Source organism: Periophthalmus magnuspinnatus, chromosome 4 (genome assembly GCF_009829125.3).
Source record: "Periophthalmus magnuspinnatus isolate fPerMag1 chromosome 4, fPerMag1.2.pri, whole genome shotgun sequence".
Taxonomy (NCBI): domain Eukaryota; kingdom Metazoa; phylum Chordata; class Actinopteri; order Gobiiformes; family Gobiidae; genus Periophthalmus; species Periophthalmus magnuspinnatus.
In genome coordinates this window covers 12,023,983-12,046,528 of record NC_047129.1, presented here as the reverse complement: position 1 = coordinate 12,046,528, position 22,546 = coordinate 12,023,983, and the positions used below count along the sequence as shown (strand labels likewise).

General features: G+C 38.4%; 1 protein-coding gene across 1 annotated transcript in view; it reads right to left on the bottom strand.

Moving 5' to 3' along the window:
- The window catches only part of xpr1a (xenotropic and polytropic retrovirus receptor 1a), a 48,364-nt gene that overhangs the window by 6,123 nt on the left and 19,695 nt on the right, over positions 1 to 22,546 (bottom strand). Inside the window, exons 3-11 of the mRNA XM_033965431.2 lie at positions 10,375 to 10,476; positions 7,439 to 7,659; positions 6,945 to 7,094; positions 6,537 to 6,620; positions 5,965 to 6,046; positions 5,695 to 5,882; positions 5,449 to 5,628; positions 3,316 to 3,484; positions 2,787 to 2,987 (exon numbers count right to left, since the gene is read on the bottom strand). Coding sequence (XP_033821322.1) covers positions 2,787 to 2,987; positions 3,316 to 3,484; positions 5,449 to 5,628; positions 5,695 to 5,882; positions 5,965 to 6,046; positions 6,537 to 6,620; positions 6,945 to 7,094; positions 7,439 to 7,659; positions 10,375 to 10,476 — 1,377 coding nt within the window. The remainder of the gene's footprint in view (positions 1 to 2,786; positions 2,988 to 3,315; positions 3,485 to 5,448; positions 5,629 to 5,694; positions 5,883 to 5,964; positions 6,047 to 6,536; positions 6,621 to 6,944; positions 7,095 to 7,438; positions 7,660 to 10,374; positions 10,477 to 22,546) is intronic.

Here is a 22,546-nt window from a genome sequence, read left to right as displayed (position 1 = left end):
CTTCTCAAAATTCAGTTTAGGTCAGCCTTCTTTTACTCTACAGCCTCAGCAGCTAACCTCTCTATTTCACCTTTCTGCCGTACACATATTTCACCTCAGTAGGATTGGGCGATGTGGCAAAAAAACAAAAAAACAAAAACAAAAAAAACATACTGAGACCGACAAACAAGAACCTGTCCTCAGCAAGAGTTATCTTCTCAATGGTGTACATGTGAACTATTTCATGCAATTTGAAATAATATTACACTGTTTTATGTTCTATGTTATAATGTTGTGTTTCTTTCTTGTGTTGTTCTTTTAAACAGAAAACACTGTGTTCCACCTTGTGATGTCATGTGGTGATTGCACATCTCTACTGAACAAAAGGAAAACTTGAAAACTATGACTTCATGACATCACAAGGTGGAACAGGGCAATTTGAGCTTTGGAGATGTAGACAGACTAATAATAAAGAGTTACTCAAACATATGTGAATGAAACAAAACAACTCCAGGTCTGTTTTTTTGGGGGGAAGTAACAGCATTAAACATGGCGAAAAGCTCACAAGAGTCATTTTCATTCTTCTATAAAACCTTTAAGCCCACAAGCTTAAATCAGCATTTGTTGAGTAGCTCTGCAGTATCTAAACCACCCGCAAGTCTAAGCCAGTGTACATAAAACAGAGCCAATATCGACCCATAGTTAAGGCGTCACAATATATCTTACTTTACGCCAGGGAATCTCTTGTTTAGGATCCTCGGAACATTTGCTGACGTTACAGTTTCATATCTATTTATTCATTCACAAGATCATCACTCAGGTCTGAAATCTCCTCCAAGTTGTGTTGCACAGAGTGGATACTAAACACCACTCGGCCCATTGAATGTCAGTGATTTATTAGTTATATTTATGGTGGAAGTATTTGGCTTTCCGGGATCTAAATGTGAGTCGTTCCTGGAATGAGTGAGGTCACCCAAACAGCATCTGAGAGTGTGATCAGGTTCTGAAATGAAGGTGACACAGCCTCTGGGAAACCTGCCAGGGACTGATCTATGTTTTAAGGCTGGCCAGAATAAAATACTACAATGTCATATATTTTAACTATCACTACATTCTGCTATTACTGTCATTTAGGGTTTTTATGCATCAAATATACATGCACCCATAACCTGACCAGATCACTTTTCATAACAATGTGATGAGGAACAGTTCTATAATGGGTGTGTAACACTCTAATGTACTGCAGATGTTGTGGCGCTGCACAATGGATGTAGTGGAATCGGTGTGTTATTGTGCTGTTTTGGAAAATTACTCTAGAAGCCCTTCCTCTCTCACCACTCAACATAGTATTTGAACATTGTTATCCGAGCCATTTTCCACAGTGTAAAACTATATTTATATACTGTAAAATGATATAGTTTAGTACAGCCACTGTGTTCTGGTTGTATGTCTATGTCCAGACATTTTCACTGGTATTATGCAATTATTTATGATTGAAAATGTATTTGAAAAATAATTTGGATGGCTATCCAGAGTGACTCAGTTAATGACTCAATATACAGGTGGCTTTCTCTACAGATGGCAAATAAAAAGAACTACTTTATGAGCATTTGAACCTCAAAATGAATTAATACAGCCTATTATACAACTAAGCCAATTTGCATCGATAAATCTATTTCCAGTACAGTACATGCTTGGCTTCAATAATGTCTGCCTCCACTTACTCCAGTTAAACAGCGATCAGTCTTTGGCTCCATTATCATACGGGATAAAAGACAGCATCATACAGAATTACACATGAAGCCAGGCCATTAGTCTAAGGGTCTACAGGCTTCAAACCAAAGAGGAAGGAGGATATGGTTTAATGGACGCTTCCCTGAATAGAGGCAGCAGGAAAGAAGTGATCTGTCTGTTACTCTTCCTGGATGAAGCAATATCAAATCTTACATTCAGTCTGTGTACATCATCTTACAGTCTATCCATTGCTTTTAATTCATTCAAACAGAAGACTGAGCATATAGCAAATATTTTCAGACAAGAGGGAAAATCCAATGTGTAAACAATGGGAAACATAATTGGAAATCAGAATTTGTGTTGAATTGAGAGCAACTAAACCATGTAAGGTGCTTTTACGTCTATACGCGGCTTGTCTCTGAAGATCCAGTCTTTTGTGATGCGATTTCTGGCGGGGATAATTGCATGCTAATTTGAATCTGTCAGGCGGAGAGTGACTGGACTTTAAATCATATTTTTCAAGTGAAATTATCGTTTGTTTTGTTTCTCATTTTTATCCAAATCTTTCAGATGTCTGTAATGACAAGTTTCCTCTGTATTTAGCCTCCTGGCCTCAAATGGGCAGCTCCATCACACACACACATCCATGTTTCTCCATGACTGCGCTTGTTCTTGTTTTTATTATAAAGCTCTCGGCGCTAACCAGGAGGCCAAGGACAATCTCTAGCTCTGCGCTCAGGGTCACCTATTGCCTGCTAAGCACAAAAGATCTGCTCTTGTACTGGGACAACAAAGAACTGCAGCTTCAGCTTGTTGATTCTCACAAGGTCAGTCGGCTTTGACTCTGAAAAGGAACTTACAGCGATGGGCCAAGCAGCAAAAACTTACAATCACTCTCATTAGTGGATGGTCCAATAAGTATCGATTGGGCAGTTTATAGAGGAAGTCTGATGAGTTTGGCTCTATGGCTACAAGCTCTCTGGGTTCTTGTCTTTATGTAGTCCATAGAATTTAAATCCTTATATTTGACCCTTTATGTTTACAGTGCTCTTTACATCCTGAGCCTGGCTTACCTCTGTGAGTGGCATAAAGAGCTGCAAAGGTGACCACAAAGAAAGTGGTGGAGTATTTTCCGGCGTTGACCAGATGTGGGAAGGCCCTCTTGGTGTCACGGTAACGCCTGAGGCATTGAATGAAGCGCAGCCATGCAGGCAAACACTGTATAATAGCGCGCAGGCCGTACGAATAGCTGTGACAGACGTATTCATTAGGACCTGGAATACAAAAGAAAAGACAGCATTGTGTTCAGTCTGTTCTGTTAATGCTCTGCTTTTCATTCCCGGTGAGCCTCTACATTCAGAACAGCTTATCATTATGGCAGTCACACTGTGACCTTTGTGCGACCAGCACTTCTGTTGCATTAGCTTTGTGCTAATTGGCTGCGCTGAGGCCAAAGTGACACTGCGGCAGCCAGCGAACAGCAATTAAAATGTCTTTTCATGGTAAATTTGATTAGAAAAAAATCTGAATACTGCTTTTATTAGAAATTTGCATGTAATAAACATTGTTTTATGCTGATTTCGAATCAGGGCTGGTTCTTACTCTTAAATTTGGGCAGTAGTCCATTGCTGTTGCTCCACTGCAGCTCAAAGATGTAGAAGCAGATGAGATACTCCAGGTCCATCAGAACAAACACCAGAGAGTTGAGTTGATCAGCCAGCCAGAAGTCTGCAAACTCCACACGGTGAAATGGAGCCGTGAACACACGAAACTGGACACAAAAACAGGCAAAATACAGTTTAGTCTTTCAATATGTGATTTTTGTCAACTATGTAAAATTAAGTAAAAAAAAATACACTGAATTCAATTTGATTATAATTAAAGAGTTTAAGTAATTATAAATGTGCTTAATATCTTAATACACTGGGCCTTTGTGGACCATGCTATTTGCAATATGACGTTGACAAGAGTTTCCATATTGACAACGCTTTGTAAAATGATACATCCATGCCTCCCTTTTCCACACAGGCCCCCGGCTACATCTGACATTTGGCTGCTACTCGTTGCTTCTCTCTATGCATACACTTAGATGGAAACCCCTAAACACTTTCCCCACAGAAAATGCCACTTGATATTGATCGTCATATTGCTTGAAACCTGTCAGTCAGAACATATATTGATCCACAAATCATCTTAGCGGTATGTGCTCATATATAGAGCTATCTCAAGGCTAAACCCACTGCAGTGCCAAGGTGAGGATTTGATTTCTAGAGCAAACACGAGTAATCCTGATGGATCTGCAGTTTGTTCCACAATGAAATATCAGTGTGGTCTTTGAGAGACGCTGTGATGGTGCATAGATACACTTTATCGGACAGTTGTAATACATCTGAAACATTATAAAATATGTTATCAGGACCCTAAGCATATTAGCAGTACATCACCAATAGAGCTCATTCAATATTACTAATTAAGTAGGCTAGTCATCCAAAGGAAAATGTCAACAACAGAAATAAAATTAGGTGGAATAAAGCATACATGTCTAGCTACAAAAGAAAGCAAATAAACTCTTTATTTGAACCTAGAAACTACTATAGTCCATGGCCACATCATTTATGTTACTGTAAAAATGCGTCTCTTGAGTCTGTGCGTGGGCAGTACAGTTGATTACCGAGCCATATGAGGGAAGCACTGTGGAGGATGAGTGGTTAGAAGCTATAAAGTAAAGGACGTGAGTAGAAGGTGGTCCATGCGTAGGGGGAGGCAGAGAGGGGGGCAGCGAGGGGTGGGTGGAGGATGTCATGATATGGGGTGGAGCACACATACTGATGGAGCTATGGCCATAATGATTGCACAGTCACAGCCACAGCTCCCACGGGACAGGGATCCATTCTATTACCCCTCCACTCTCTGCCCCGAGCCTGTCTGCACACACGCACACACACACATGTGTTGAATATCCATGCTTCTTGGGGACATTACCGTGACATACATTCACTTCCCGGAGACAGATCCTGACATGAACCATAATTACCAGTTGCCTAACCTTAACCTAAAACCAAACCCCAAGCTATTTTAACCCATATTTCTTTATAAATGAAGTTGATCTAATAAGAAAGGATTTATATCATGAGGACAAAATAAAGGCATCATGTCCCCATGATGCGAGTGTGTATACAGATTTGTGTCCCCACAATGTGATAAATACTCATCTACACACTCGGGGTCATCCTGCAGGCTTAGACAAAGGACAGAGTAACGGGGGTTTGGAACATGAGATGGTTATCCCAATGATACACAGATTCTTTGTGTCAGGCACTTGTGTTCAGCACGACATGTACAGATGGTATCCATTAAGGCTCAAAGCAGTGTGCCAATCATAGTCAACACACCCATAATTAAGGACAATGCAAATACTGCAGCAAAACACACTGGTATTTTTAGAACCCTGTCTCACTAAAATGATTATATTATAGAATACAAATACATTTTTTTTTTACATATTGTATGTGATCTGTTTTTCTCTATTACCTCTCTCTTGTATGGATTTCAACTTCCTGTTTATATGCAACATTTTGAGGACTGTTGACCACTCAAATATTGTGCAATATGTATTACCTGAATATTGTGTTTTGGCTTGCTAATTGCTATGGCAACAGACAGTGCTAATTTTTCTTCACTCTGAAACAAATTGATACAAGCCACATAAATTGCAGACACAGGTTTTATACTAACCAGTAATTTGAGGAGCCAGAAGCGTGATTTGTAGTAGCAGGTCTTGAAGGGGTTGATGAGGAAAAGAAACATGAAGCCGTAAAGAACGAGAGGGTTAATCTGCATGGGGATGTAGGTGTACTCCCAGAACAGACAGGACAGGATACTGATGCACCACAACACCCCAAGAAATCCAGCAATCTGAAAAAAGAACAAAAGTACTGTATACGTTTTCCAGGCTTTTGACATTTTAAGTAAAGGTCTGACCTCAAACAGGTGCTGGTGTGAGAGGTTGTTTCGGGGATTTATCTCAAAAATGAGGACATGGTTGACTCCAGCCTGTCTCCATCCGTACGTGTTGATGCCCAAAAGGAACAGGAACTGGATCAGGAGAAACCCACCCCGGTAAATCCGCACCAGAGGCCAGACATTCTCGTATCGAATGAACACAGCTCCTAAAGAATAATAAAAGATCAACTTGACTGTCACAAAAACATTTCTTATCGTATGAAATGAGACAAAAAGCAGGAGACGTACCTGTTAGAACAAAGGCAATTGCCAGAATAATGAAGAAGCCACAATAAAGACCCACTCGAAATGTTGTCCAGGCTAAAGCAGGCTAAAAAAAGAAAGAATGAATGCATTTTTAGGCTTATTAAACTAATATACTTTTCAATGACTAAACTAAACAAATCCACTAGTAATAATGTCAATCTGGCACCAAGCAATCACAGCACAGTTCAATCTGGACATGACAGTAATTAATGTAGTCATATTGGTGCATATAATACAGAGGAGTAAAGTATCTGCAGATGATTATTTCTAAAGGATGTTGCGTCTGTGCAGTGATGGAGAGGCACTTAGAAAATCAATACTATAAGCTCACATCTCTTCTGCAATTTGCTCTTCCTGGCTTCCCGCCTCTTCTCATATGCCAAGGTTTTAAAAGTTACCCACCAAAAGAAATATACAGGTCTCACAAAACAAAACTCATAAATTGTAAATATAAACAGAATTACATTATATTATGTCCATGAAAACCTAATAAAAAGACTGAAAATGTTATATTTTCCAACCAGGTAACCATTTAACTCTATATCCTTACTGACCTGAGCTGCCCCCAGTGGAGGCACTCTGAGCCTCTTCATGGCCTTCTGACGATCCCCTCCCTCCAGTTCTGAGGTCACAAGTGTCTAAACATAACACAAGAGTTAGTACTTTGAGTCCTTGATATGTTGCAAAATATTACTGGAGAATTGCATTGGGTATAGACAGAGTATATGTAATCAAATGAAAAAAAATCTAATAAAAGAAATTTCACTTCTAAAAAGGATCAGGCAAACTACGATATATACACATAAAAATATCTATTTCTATATACATTTTGTTTTTATTTCAGTTGTCTTGTTGATGTGTTGTGATGTATTATTAATAATGTGCTCATCATGATATCCCATTATGCTGCCAATGTCAATTTTAATATAGTAAACAAATGTATGGCTTTGCATGTACCCCACCTCTGTTTCAGAAATAAGCTGTGTGATCTTCTTGCAGGTGTAGAAAGGAGCCACTTCCACATGGGCCACGCGCCAGTCTGCCCCTCGAGACGTGTCCAGGATCTTGTCATGTTTCTTTAGGATCTTTCGGAAACCAGTGAAGTTCAGGTTCTATGGAGGGGTAGGAGATAATATTTACTCAAATGTTTGTATAAAAATCTATAAAAGAAGAGCTTTGAGTAAGTGGGTGATATTGACAAAAATGAATATCCCCATATATTTTAAATTATCTTGATGATATTCAGGCAATATTATGCCAATTAATCAAAACCATGATAAATATGCCTGTATGTATGTGTTCTTATTCTATTGCTTCTGTTGCAGTGTTTTAAAATATTTGTACTATAGACTTTATATTCGATATTCAAATTTTGCATATCTCCAAAACAACAAACCGTTGCTCTAATGCTTTCCATACATCTTCCAGCTCTACCTTAGAGTAACTGTATTCAGACCTGGTAGTTCTGCAGTAGGATGAGGCTGAGGTAGAACTCGCTGAAGGCCAGTTTGAGGTCCTTGATGTTGCGGTGTTGGCAGCGCTCCTCTTGGGACCGGTTGAAGACGGTCTTGCGTCTGCGGAGACCTGGAGGGGTGACGCTCTCCCGTTGAGCATCGAGGGAGGACTGCAGCTCATTTTGTAATGTGGCAAAGCGCCTCTGGGCTTCAGCGAGCTTCTCTACAGGATCACAAAGGTTAGGATAATTAAAAAATAGCCTTGGCTCCACATGAGAATGCACACATGCCTATTATAATAGGTCAAACCAAGATAAACCATTGCATCAGGTTTTATGTTGTTATTTCAAGTATTTGAAGGTGGAGGTTTATTGGTGGAGAGTCTGGTACTTTCCTGTCTCCATGGAAATGTAATTGTTTTGTAAAGAATGTTTCACTATCCCCATGGGGACCAGCAGGTGACACTCACAGGCCAAGTGTTTTTTCGCAGCAAAAATCCTGTAATTAAATAAATGCAATAAGTTCAAAGCTATACTGTGGAACATTTCAGGTAAAGTAATAAAAACAATGAGACAAGCATGTGACCCTCCACCAGAAAACTTACATAGTGCACATTTAAAGCTTTGAAATTACAGTTCGGTCATTCTCGGCAAACAGTACAAGAAAACAGAACTGGGCCAATCCTTACAGCTACAGCTATCACATATTTCCTCTGACAGGAAGTATTCGGCAATGGACTGAAGCTATTAAGGGTATGTAAATGCTGCTCTGTAAGGAACGATTATCTGGGTCATAGTGAGGTTAATCCAGTAAACAAGAGAAAAACGAGAGACACACTTGGAGAAACTAAAAGCTTGTGTTCAATGAGAGAGATACTAAAAATAGCTCTGCTATAATCTAATAATCTAACATTACCCTTTTATGAATTTATCCTTTTTATTCCTACGACATAATAGAATTTGAAGTATTACCATTAAAATATTCTCTGTGGTAAGCTGCTGATATGTTAATATGGACATGCTCCTCTGTCACTGCCCCTCAGGGATGCCCAAAAGAACTCCTCATAATTTAATATTAGCATACCTCAATGTACTTGGATAGCCAAATCACACAGTCAAGTCAAATTCCCATTCCAGACATATAAGACAATAAACACATCAGCTATTTGAATGTGTGAAAAATGAATGTGATTTTTCCATGAAGCTGTTGCCCAGTGCAAATGAAAGTGTAGCCCAACAGGCAGATTTCAGGGCAGTGTGGCGGCTGCTTCTGAAAGGTCGAGGACCCCTTTTAGAGCGAGGTACAAAGGGAGAGCCCAGTGTGGAGGCAAGTGTTTTATAAAAAGTCAGCAGCCATTTTATCTCCATCTCTGCAGCTCCGTCTCTCGCCCTGACCACACAAACAGAGAAACTGGCACCAGATAACGCTGCCTGTCAGACTACAGAGCGCTCACATTTACCGCTTTACCTCCTGCGTACAGAGGATAAGCAGGAAGAAGATACCACCTACCATAACTCAGTTGGAAATTATGTATTTACTGGATGCAATATCTATATAGGCTTATGATGAGCAATCTGAAATCAGTATTTTTTATCAATAGGTAGATGTATTGAGAACAACTATTGTGCTTGCATCTGCTATATAGTTATAATCTATGACACCGATGGATCATTATGTTATAATTTGCACATTTGAAATCACAATATTAATCTAAAATGACTTAAAAGAAATAAGTCTGCTGAGAAAGCCTGCAGTGCGCAATGGGAGCTGACGTCGCTGTAAACATCATCACAACAAAGAGCGGTGTAGCTGTCCACCCTTTCTATGGAAAGCTGCAGATCACACTATGGATTAGCAGATAAAAAATAAAAAAAAGTAACAAAATGACTACGCAATGCTGCCACATCCTACATATTATCGCTTAAGAAAATAAAATTGAAGAACAAAGTAGAGAGCAGTGGGCTATGCCTGTGCCAGTGAAAGCGGGGGATGACTGGCAATATGGAGTCTTGAAAATAAGCAATTAAAGATTTTTCAACAACGAACATGAACAAATTATTCTAAATACAACTTTGAGAGGGTAAATAAGAAGGGGAAATAACTATAACATGGTTAAAAGCTCTGAAAAGTCAATTTTGCATGACAGGGCTGCTTTACTTAGACTGTCCAAGTAATGATAGCTCTTTCCACTTGCTGTCAATCTACTGGTTTACCATTTTGTTCAAACACAGCATACTTTTTGGGGCTAGTTATCTTCAATGCAATTTATTTTTGTATAGCTGACAACAACAGAGCTTAGCAAAATAGTTGATTTAACTAACAGTTATTGCTGAATATAGTACAAGAAAATTTATCAACATTTGCATTCAGCAGATGATAGATTGGGGAAATACAATTTGTACTACACATCAATCTTTCTCTTAACGTTTCCTCTCATTGAGTTATCAAACGATACCAAGGCCTGTAATATGCAATAAATTCCGTGCTTGCTGACTCCCTCTTTGCCATTACATGCATGATTATGAGCTGAAACACTCATACAGTTAACCTTGGCCTTGAGTTGACTCTGAGGAGACTGCAGTTTAACTAATGGCCAGTAGGGGGCAAACATTAACCCCCTCTAGTGATGACACAGGGTTCAAGAGGAGTGGGCTCCCTCCTGGCACCAGAATACCAGAATATGTAATGGCCCGTTCTCATGTTACTCAGCACACCCAAGCCCCGAAATACACACTGCTTTTACTAGTGGCCCAAACAGTCAACCACTTCAGGTCAACACATTTGGAAAGAAAACAAAGCAAAACATCTTGACAAAACAACAACTCAATAAGAGCTTGAAGTTTTCCTCTGAATTGAGGTTTTGAATGATAATAATACTCACCACTATTGGAATAAAAGTTGTATTATTGCATCAAAAGCAGCTTAAGTCAATACAAACCTGAATAAAACGTGTTGATTTTTAGGAGCTCCTTCTCACACGTTTGGAAAAAGCTTTCTTCAAACTTGGCGTAGTACCTCTTCACTGTGTCATCATCTGTGACTGCAAAACAAGAAAAGACAGGGAAATTGAGACGCATGTCAACCGTCAATATTAACTTTTTGGATAAGCTTAAATGTACTTCCAAGATGTTGAAGACAGATCTGCAAGTTTCAGTTCAGTTGCATTTCAGAAACAAGTATAGATTTCAAATATAAAAGGCAATATAGATTGTCACTATTCATTTTTGTTCAAGAGGAACATGGTAAAGACAGTATGAAAGCATAAAGATGTCAGAATACAGCTAACAGCTACTATGCCATCTTTGGAAAACACACATTGATAGAATACTGTGATCATCCACAACCATGGGGTTTGTACATTTAATTAACTAAAAAGGGGAGAATGGGACAAGCAGCAGTTCTGTAGCAACTCTTCTGCACTAGAGCAATTTGGAGACAATCTCTACTTAGGCAAAAATTCTTTTTAAACATGTTCAAGGGCATCACAACAGCTAAGAATCATGTGCATTTCTGAAGACGTTTCATACATAATAAGACTAGATATTTTAGTTCTTTTGCTACTGATATAATTGTAGTCTCTGATTTGTTAATTGCAACCACAAAAATTCATTATTTGATTTAATTGTGATCAGAGTTAGACTGATATATCGGTTGGCTGATATAATGGACCAATATTTGCTCTTTTCTCCGGCCTTAAACCTCAAGTAGATTTTGGCCAACCTGCTGCCTAAAGAATACACACAAAGCTCAATTTGAACACTAATGAGAAAAAAAATAACACAAAACATGACTACACAACTCTTATAAGTTTGTAGTGAAAAAAAGCTGTTGGTGAATTTGCAGTAAATTTAAAATCCCAAATTTATGCAAAATAATCCAAACTGGACCCATGTATCAACCCAAAAACGTCATGTTCTCTTGATTCTAAACAATCAGCATCAGCCATGGAAAAACCCATATCGGTCCATCTCAAATTGTGATATATCTTGTGATACTATTCTGCAAATTTACTACTGGACTAAATTTGACCTGAATAGTTCAACTTTTTACTACTGAGCACATACAGACGTGCAATTAGATCAACAACTTCCTCCCGTCTCTGGGAATCAGCCGGACCAATTCAATCAGCATCAATGCCTCGTCTGTGAGCGTCTGCCCATTCACTACACAGAGCAGGTAAACAGGCAGTACACAGAGTGAATGTCATGAAAAATGAATGCATTTATGTACTCCAAATGTCAGCTCTATGAACCATGAAACCACTGTAACTAACAAAGTGAACACAGCCCACATCCTACAACAAGCTTCATTTGTCTTTCCATTGCTTCCATTGAGCTACAGTGATAGTAGTACAAGCTAATAAAAGGACCTTCACCGCACACAGAATTAAGTGGTTTTGAGCGAGCGAGAGAGGTTTTTCAGGATAAAGTTGTAATGTCAGCTCAGCAGGCATAGACCTCGTAAAACATTAGCTATTATATAAAGTGAGTCCAGGCAGCGGCCGCAAGATGGAGAGGCGTTCAGTTCAAGTCAGTAATAAAAAAGAGCTGCCCCGGGCGTCGTCTGTCAATATCGCTGCCTCAGTCTGTTCCACACAAGCACACACCTACAACTGCAGAGCTACACCGACAGCTTTACAAGGAAAATAATCACATTACTGGGCCTTAACATCAATCAATTGTAACTTAATTAAAGTTTGGTCTAGTAATGGCAAAAGAAAAGTAAATTTCAAAGACTAAAACGCTCTAAAGATTCAGATTATTGAAATATAGATGTAATTGGAACATTAAATTTTTTATTTTATTTTTTATTAATGCAAGACATACATACATAGTGACCATACATATACAACAGTGACAAGTGATGATAAGAGATACAAGACATATCAAGACATACCAAGGCATAACATGATTTGTGAACATAACAGCTGCTTACAATTGTATGTGACAAGTCTGTGTTGTGTGTGGGTACCTATGTGTGTGACATTTCCGTGATTTTGGGAAGGGGGGGGGGGGGGGGGGGGGGGGGGGGGGGTAAGGCAAAGATGCGAGAGGAGAGTGCTAGTACTAGTCATTCGTAAGTGAGAAAGGAAGGTACAGAGAATATTGATGGGAAGAAAAAAAGAGAAAAAAATACAAAGATTAAATAAATAATAATAATAAACATTACATTTAACATTCTAAATTATTTCATATCTCACCTTGAGTTGTCATTGAGATATAGTCAGCTTTCTTAATGTGCATGATCACATAATTTATAGGCTTTGGGAAAACTGAGAAATGAAAGTCAAAATCCACCCAGTTTTTACCAATACAATACTACTGCTTCTATAGAAATGGAAAGTGAATCCGACTGAAGATCAAGGTACAACAGTGAGAGGAATATCACACTTGTCATTCAATGAAACACAAATATTGACAACACAGTGGTGGTCAGGGCTACACATATGGCTGTGTATATAACTGAACGTTTTTTATTCTACACTCTTCTCTTTTAATGTTACTTTTATGATGATTATTTATGTATATATACTGATTTGTTTGTATTGTGATTTTAATGTCTTTCTTATTCTGTAAAGCACTTTGAATTACTTTTTGTACAAATTGTGCTATACAAATAAACTTGCCTTGCCTACATACTCACTGATGAACTCACTCACAGAACACCAGAGTACCTGAGCCATCACTGAGCCATTACTACATGAGTAATGATCCAACAACATACAGCAGGCAGACCCACAGGCCACAGCTCTGGAGCCCATTGTAATTTAAAGTAAAAGGTCACACTGCTAATGACTGTGCAGCATGGTTGAATAGAGACCCACTAACATGAGGGAACTGTAAAAGGTTCTTAAAGGTGCACTGTGTAAGATTCCAGATGGAGCGTCTATCACCTATTCATCGCATTAAAATGATCTGCCTCCATGGTGACAAGTCAGGTCTGTGGAGAGGTGATACTATTCACACCTGGAATAAATACAAAACTACTGTCATACTACGCAACACTCCAGACAAAGGAATAATATCTCTACAAGACAAACACATGGCAAACCCATCACCAGAAAAGTTACAAGTTGCACCTTTAATTATTTTATTTTATTTGTAAAAATACAAAGATTTACTTTGACTTTTAGTAAGTGTCAGTGGGTAAAATGCTCAAACTTGCCTTTTAAATACCGATGCACTGAGAGTTGTTTTAGACTTAAGTATCAGAAGTAAAATAGGAATAACATTAAGGAGTTATTTACTGTACTTTATTTTGATTTTGTAAGACTAATGCAAAGTGGAGTGTACTACTGTAAGGCAAATTTATCATTTGACTCACCAATATTTCCACTTCCATTTGAAACCTTTTGAAACCAAGACAATTTAAATATTGACTATTACCAGCTAGAAAACCCTTTATCTAAACAAGGGCTTGATGATCTATTGTAAAGCAGTACTGATATTTGCGAGGCTACATGACGTCTAATTGAATCTTCTCTACACGGTCACCTACCTCCTCCTCTCTAGCTCCACTGTCACAACACATCAGCACAAACCAGCATCATAAACATCTCATAATTATATTGTCTGAAATCCATCAGGCCCAGTGTGAACTGCTCACTGTACATACAAAGAAACCTAATTACATGACGATCCTCTGACATTCACTACAGCTGCAGATGTGTCCATCTCACAGTATGGGCTCTCATTATCACCACTCTGCGTAGATAAAGATGACCACAAAGACAGCAGCAAGTGATATGCACCAGACGCGACAGGTTCAAAATGGCTGGCTGCAAAAGTGTTGCATGTTCTAAGCATTTTCTCTTTTGTTCAGAAAGATTTATCAGGGGATGGCTGATGGGTTTTGTTAAAAGGTAATTTCTTCATGGACCATGTGGCATTCAGTTCATCCAGTATGTCACAGTGTGTGGCCAAATTATAAAAACAGTGGCGCACCTGATTACATGTGATGCTTTCTAGGTGCCTGCAACTAAACATGTGTTTTTAATTAAGTACAGTATACAATATATACCAGGTGTTCTTAAACGTTTTGACCTTATAGTAAGACTTTTTGGTAACTTGGGGCCTATGTCATATTAAATGTATCATATTCTTCTGATTTCAGAGCCCTTAGGTGGGTGTCCGCAGCCCTACTTTGTGCCCTGGCCCTGTAAGAATCACTGATATATAATCAAACAAACAGGGATGCATTTGTATAGGCAGGAATTAGCATATTGAATTTAACATTGTGTTTCTCAATAGCGTTATTTAGTGCCTCTTCAATTTGCATATAATGACAACAGGGAGACAACTTTGGGTGTTTTTTTTTTTTTTTTTTAATAAAAAAAAATGCATTTGACTCCTCCTGGCATTTAAAATATGCTCCTATAGTTTCAATCCTGGAGCTGTAGGCAAGACAATGTGGTGGCTCTTATTTGCCCAAGGTCAAAGGACCTCTATGTAGAATCTAATTTATAGAATGCTGCAAGAAAATCAATAGATGGGTTCAGCAGTGCCATTTGAACACAGTAAATCACTGCTACAAAATGAATAATTAAAAGCACTCACAAGTCCTTTCATTCAGATATAGACCAGAAAACACAGCAAATCACAATTACTTGCTTTCATAAATTAAATCATTGTACAGCTGCATTTACAAAAACACCTCACAGATCCTGTATTTACTATAAACATTGATAACTTACATCCCATATTAAATATGTCAAATTATTATTTTAATAGTACAGTCAACTAGTGCTGGTAAAGGATAACCAGACACTCCATTAGTGTGAGTATTTTTTCAGACAAAGAAATGCGCTGGTAGCTAAAAAAAAACATCCCTTGACCTGCAGTATTCCCATGGCACTTGTAGAAGACAGCTCCTCCTTTGGCAAAGCCCCTTCTTCTGTAGATTGTATAAATAAATGATGAGGCGCTTCTCAAGAACCCCACTCTCTTCACCCCCAAAACCTTCACACAAACAGAGAGAGAGGGAGGCCCCAACCCCCACCTCCTTATATTCTTATACACGCATGACACCGGGCAATAAAAGCTGTGTGTAAATCTATCAACAGGACCCTGTAAGCTACTGATGAGAGGCACCAAGAGCAAAACAAGATGCAATGTTTGTCCAATTGCACCACAGATACTTTTTTTTGTTTTACATTTTTATATGTTTTCTAACTTATTTGTTTTTATATATTCTAAACATTGAATCATTAAGTTATTTTAATATGTTTTGTTATGATTAAATCAAACGTCAGACTCAGTAACTTTTATTTGGCTTTGATTTAAATGCCTCAAAAAAAGATCATTGTAATGATCTGATATTCTGTGTGTCGTTCAGAGTTGGCTCCTTTTGTTGTTCTCGTAAGTGTTTATGTGTTAATGTAACTGCTGTTGCATGTGACATTTGGTTGCTATGATGACAATTTTAAGTGAAGGTTGCATTGGTCAGTTACTGGTCTGTTTTAGGAGACCGGCTCTGCTGAGAGGAGACTACTGTTGTTTTGCTCTCGTTTTAGTGTGGGTTACGGCCTACAGGAGCCCCTGTGTTCATAAAATAAACAACCACAAGAAATTCTGTGTGTTTCCTTACACCAGAACAATACAATATAATATAAACCTGGTCTGTACAGGAAACAAATTCAAACTAAAATAATAATCGCAAATCATTAAATGTAATAAAAAGGAATTCAATACATTTCCCATAATTGTTTTGCCAAAAGCCAACCTGCTCGGAATTTCCTATTTGTGTCTCCATTTGTCTCTTTAATGACACCTCCAGTACGGGACATAAACTCCCCTGTTATAGTATTAGTGTCTCGGGAGCCGAACAGCCCATTACATTATGACTGTCATTGCACGAGACTGCCTTATCTCACTGCTGCCAGCACACAGGTGTACACTCAATCACCACTTTAGACTAAATGAACTAATAAACTTAAAAAGACTCCAGTGACCGTGTTAACAACGGCATAAAATGAAAAAAATATTAGCGCAACATCCTCCAGCATCAGTCCCAAAGCACATAAACAAGACTAAAACTAGCAAGTGCCCCCCCCCCTTCTCTTCCCCTCTCCCACCAGCACCACTTATTCCCTTTTCGCCTGCAGCCACAATTAATTCTACCAATCATCGTTCTCACCGAGGCCAAGGGAACATTAGGAATGCACACTCACTAGGGCAGTCGGTATCCAGCGAGGACCGGAGACAGCCAGAGGAAATACTAGAGAGTCTATTGTGAACACCAGACTGCAGACTAAGCAGCCCTGGTTCTTTATAATGTGTTGATTTGTACAAATGATACTATGGAGACAATCTCACATTCACTGAACTGATAATGTATAAGTGAATACTGATGAGATGGAAGAGTAACAGATAGAGGCCAGATGGGCTGAGAGATGGAGCGGCGCAGCAGAGGGACAGCGCATACATGGGAATATGGTGGGGTGACGAAAGAGAGGAAGAATAACAAGTGGTGTATTATATTTGTATATATGGTTTTATTAAAGTTCCTTTTAGACCAACAAAAAGCACTGGAAAAGTCAAAGGAGTAGGTCTTAAATGAAAGAAGACGGGCACAAGCAGTTCTGTATATTCACTGTCAACAATCACAATACAGATTACAGTGTGTTATAATGTAAACAGTGTCTTTTATACTGCGGGCTATGTTAATATTCAACAGGGCCACACATTGTTTGCATATTTAAAAACAGATGAAACCTTGATAAAACTTGTTCCTCTGCCACTGCTATTCACCACCAGAGGGTCACAGGAAAATCAGACTGACTATAGTGTGCGTGCGAGAGTGTTGTAAACATTATCGGCAGCAAAAGAGGCTATAAGTAAAGAAAATTGAAAGGGCTGCAGCACAGTAATAAACAAAACAGACCATATTGACTTTTTGATATAATAGATTCTTATTGTTTTTGTCCATTATAAATATTTGAAAGGTTGGTTTAATCATACCTACACTTAATGAGAATAGATTTGAGAAGGACCCAAAGGAGGTCAGGTAAAAGATTCTCCAGGCAAGCAAGCTCAGTGTTAAATGTTTGCCAAACATTGTTAATGTTTTGGTTTGAACCTTCTTAAACCCTGATTTTGATAAGCTTGGAATGAAGTAAAGCGCAATGTGGATGATAATAAAGGAGAAAATGATTGGTGAAATTATTACATTAGACGTGGGAAATTTATCAAAAAATGGACAATATACGCAATATTTTAATTTTGCATATCTTAAAAATAACAAATGCCATATTGTCCGTATAAATACATGTGGCTGCAGAAATAGCTGAAAGAAAATAAAATAAACGGACACTTGCAGTGAAATCTAAAAGGTACTCATATTTAAACCTGTCACGGTCACAAATTTTGAAGCTTGATATATCGCTACAGAGAAATATTGCAATACACGATAATAATGAAACTACTTTGTGACATGAGCTGCAACAAATAAACAGCAGAATGTACCAATAATTAGCCATAAAAAGGGACTTATTCACCCGCTACAGCTCAAATCGTATTGTATTAGAAAAAACAATACCTCAGATCTCCCCCAAAATATATTATTCCAGCTTTCATAAATGGAACAATAAATCAATATAGTAATTACCATGACTGGCCTAGTAATATTTGTATGCGTTTGTGATAAACTGTAAAGCCCATTGAATTTTTACAGACCCATTTTGGCACATTTCTGATGGACTGCCATGAAATCACCTGAATATCATGATCGGTATAATCCAAAAAGATATTAAGACCCCTACTAGTCCTATTATCTTCTTTATGTACTTATTTCACTCTTCACTTTTCCACTCTCTTTCCTGATGCTTCTTATCGTTTCCCTGAGCTGAGGTGTGAAACTGTATCTTTAGTAAAACACATTTTGGCCCGGCTGTCTCCATCCTCCCTGCACCACGCAGTCGTTGAAGATTACTTTATATTTCCTGACCACATAACAGTGGGAGTTTAAAGCTGCCTGATTCAAATCACCATGACTTAGCAACTAAAGTCATCCACTCCCTGTCAATCAAAATTCTGATTTGAGCTAAGCCATAATTACATTTAACGTGATTCTAATTTCTCTTATTACATTATAGCTATTGTATGTCTGCGTCCGCCTCATATCAAGTTATTCATTTCTGTTGGTAGCTATTGGATAAAAGATGCAAATAATTATCGATGTCTTTGTATGCGGAGGCACGTACACTGCAGACCGCTTTGTTCAAACCTAATTGAAGCAAATCTAATTCAACAAAGATCAAGTCTGTTTTAAAAGGCAAAGGTATGCTTTATGTATAAACCTGCAGAGGAATGAAATAACTGCAAGATGTTGGATCATTTCTGAACTACTGAATCCTGATATCTTTACATCCCACATCTGTTCTATATGTATGAGGCTGCCATGGGTGTGACTGGACAATATGGTGCACAGCGACTGCAGAGGAAAGCCACCCCGGTGCTTGTGGGAAATTATTCAATGAATCACTGAGCTGGAAAAAGGAGGTTGATCTGAAGTGAAAACTAATTAACATAGGTGTATAAAAACGGTGTGCAGGGAATATAGTGGAAAGTTTCTAAGGTTTCTAAATCTGATTCTGCAAAGGCACTGGTCCCACAAAGATAAAGATGTATTCACTCACAAAACTATGTTGATTCAAACTGTTCCAATATGTATAATTGTTTTAAAAAGTACAAACATGTACATAACACATCATGATAATCTTAATAATAAATCAAAAACATGTACTTTGATCACTTCTTTGATCTACGCATTTTATATTTATTTGCTCATAATTGACAAAAAATGTAACCATTATTAAAGCCTACTATATTAAATAATTTTCTTTGCATTTTTACCTTTCATTAAAACATAAGCACAGTAATATAGCTCCATGTTCTTTACACAAATGCCTGGGGAAAATGAGAGTGACAACCTGCAAAATTACACTTCTGCTGCTAAGTTAATTTCTGCACTCACTTCTTTTCAAATGCATCAGGAAGCACTAAATGACATCCAGGGAACATACATAGTTCCTTGTATCTTGTTAGGACCACCAAATAACGGCTTAACCCTATTAGTCAGGGCTGGTCCACACGGTCACGCCTCATTTAGATCACAATACGCTTTATGTTCCGGTGTGAGCGTTACCCAAACACACTCATATTAATCATCATCATCTGGTCTGTGGAGACAATGGAGCATGAAAAAGCCCTGCTTGTAACAATGATGTCTTATTTGAGCGCACTGCAGGAGAGACAGGGAGTAGCAGGTTAGCTAATTACTTGTGTCGGCGCTTGCTTTTATTGCAGTGGTTGTGTTTGTATTTAATATAGAGGCAGAAGAGGAAGCTATAAATTTAAAATATAAATGCCGTTTTAGAAATATGGTAACCAAGAATATTGTCTATTCATACAATTACTTTTAATGTGATCTTAACCACAACAATTCAGGTGCTTTAAGTTAAAAGTCCTAGATTACTTGTGAGCTTTAAGCTATGTTATAATGTTACTACCGCATTAAAAGCACACCTGGAGTTTTTTGTTTTTTTCTTTTGTTTTGTTACATTCACACATGTTTGACTAATCCTGTATTTATCTGTATAAATCTCCAAAGCTCAAATTGCCCTGTTCCACCATGTGATGTCACAAAGTAGTAGTTTTCACGTTAACAGCTATCTTTTATTTTTAGTTCAGCAGCAACTGGCAATTCCAGGGCTGAAAACATCCAAATGATTCTAGTGAAGGTGTATGAAACTTAAAAACACAGTGGAGCACTTCCTGTATTTCCACATGACATCACAAAGTAGAACAGTATTTTCTGTTTGAGAGAAGAACTCAGCCTAAATAAGGAGGCTTTGTGTGTTAAACATATACATAAAACAAAACACAACTCCAGGTATGTTTTGATAAGAAAACAACATTATAACAGAGATCATAAAATAGTGTAATATGGGCCCTTTAAGTTACTGAATTCTCACAATACTTATGATTTATTTTGTGACCTGAATCATGATTATCAATTAACCAAATAATTGTGACATTGTGTGAGTGTTTTGTTTTGTTTTTTGATAGATTGCCAAAATATTGTCAGATTATCAGCAGGACAACCCCCAATAAATATAGATAGTCCGTTCTGTCAATCTCACCCACCCTAGACTAGAATGTAATTTTCCTGTGGTGACTCTTGGTATTTGACTGTGATTGTGCAGTTGTGTGGAAGAGACACGAGCTACATTTCAGACAAGGTAATAAAAGCATCATGTCTACAGTGTGGGCCAGACTGAAAGCCACTGGGATCCTCTATGGCCGTGTTGTGAGGGTTTGGCAGTAGAAGACTACCACAAAAGGATTTACTGAGAAATACAATATGTCCAGTACAAATCCTGCAGCAGTGTAAAGTAGCACCACGTCTGCTTTCATTTTGTTCACAGGGCTTAAAGAAACAACAATGTGATATTCGCACATTTGAGGGGTAAAGTTAACCAATGATGTTCACATGTATTAGCCACAATCTACCAGGCACTTCCCTATGCATTCACAAATAGGGGAAACAAATAATTGCGGAGTCACTACACACTAGGTAGCCTAATATTTATAGAGAATGTGCTGTAGTATTATACCAGAAAATACAATAACATCTCCATGAAGACAAACAGGTGGCTGACCTTCCACCAGAAAAATCAGGGCTGTTGGAGGTACTGTGCACAAGTAAACTTGGTGAAAGAATGACAAAGGAAATAATGTTGATTAAGCTTAAATCAGTTTTTGAATGTGATTATAACTTGTACTGAGACACTGTCCAAAGGGTTTGCTTGAGCTTACATCATATGTGACTGCAGAGTGGTCGGTGTTACATCTAGAGCAAAAAGGTTTCATAAGACTATGGTGAAAATATATTAAATCAAATTGGCAGTAATGTTCCAGGAAAAGGAACAAAGTAATTGAGTTGCACCTGATTTTATTGCACAGATAAACACTGTCTCTGCTGATGAATGTGGTCAGGAAATGAACTGTGCAAGCAGACCTAAGACAGTAAGCAGGCAAAGGCAGCAAAAGAAGCCAGCACTGAACCTCCATCAAGTCACACTTAGTCAAAAAACACTGTGATTTGAGCACCATTTAACCTTGAACCTGACATACTAGAATCAGAGGGAAAAGAAAATAGTTTGTTCAAACCAGACCTGGAGCTAAAATGCCTCAGGGAGGAAAACGTTTTTGTGACAGCTCTAATAGCACACAGCACCTTGTTGTAAGAAAATTGCTCTGCCATTTCACCAGAGCCTCTCCGTGCATGTGTGTTAAAGTGCACCCATACATTTGCACATGCTCCTGTAAACCTGTGTGTCCTGTCCCATTTTTGGAGCTGGTTGGCTGGGAGTGACATTGCCATTATCGACATCTCTCCCCTGGATCCTGTAGCCATTAGCAACCAACTACGGGAGTTGGCCTCTCTCTCACTGCAGCCAATTGCTTTCACATCACTGGGATTGTGCACATGAATGCGAATGAGCAGGTGTTCCTCCACTTTTGTCCCTGCCCTCATTTCTGGGAACCACTGTGTGATATCTCGGTGATTAGACGTGTCGCCAGTTTAGATTTTTTGATACAATGCAGACACGCACTGATTTGATCCTAATGTATTTGGCAGAATTAATAGAGGAAATACAATTCATAGGCAGACGGTAGGACCACATCTGGTTGAGCAGTCTACAGAAAATAATCAATAGGTGTTGATGAGGCCTGCTCAGTACCACTGTATTGCATGGCAAGCAGCCGCTCTTTACTGTGTTCTTGGTGATCAATACTGCTGATCTCTGATTAGGCTGGCCATGCACATCTTACTGTGTTTGAAAAGAGCAGCTCACACCAACTGACTGTGAAATTAGAGCACAAATGTCACGCCAAGATTGATGACAAACTGAAACAACACTGCATCTCATCTTTCACACAACAATGAAGGATGAACGCCTGGATCTAACTATCACAGAAATGGATCTGTTCTGGATGTTCATTTACACATTTTTTTTGTTTTATCTGCATTCGTTCATTCACATGAAATCACACACTGGTCTTTCTATGGCAGTGATGCTTCAACTACTTGCTTTTAGAAAGTGC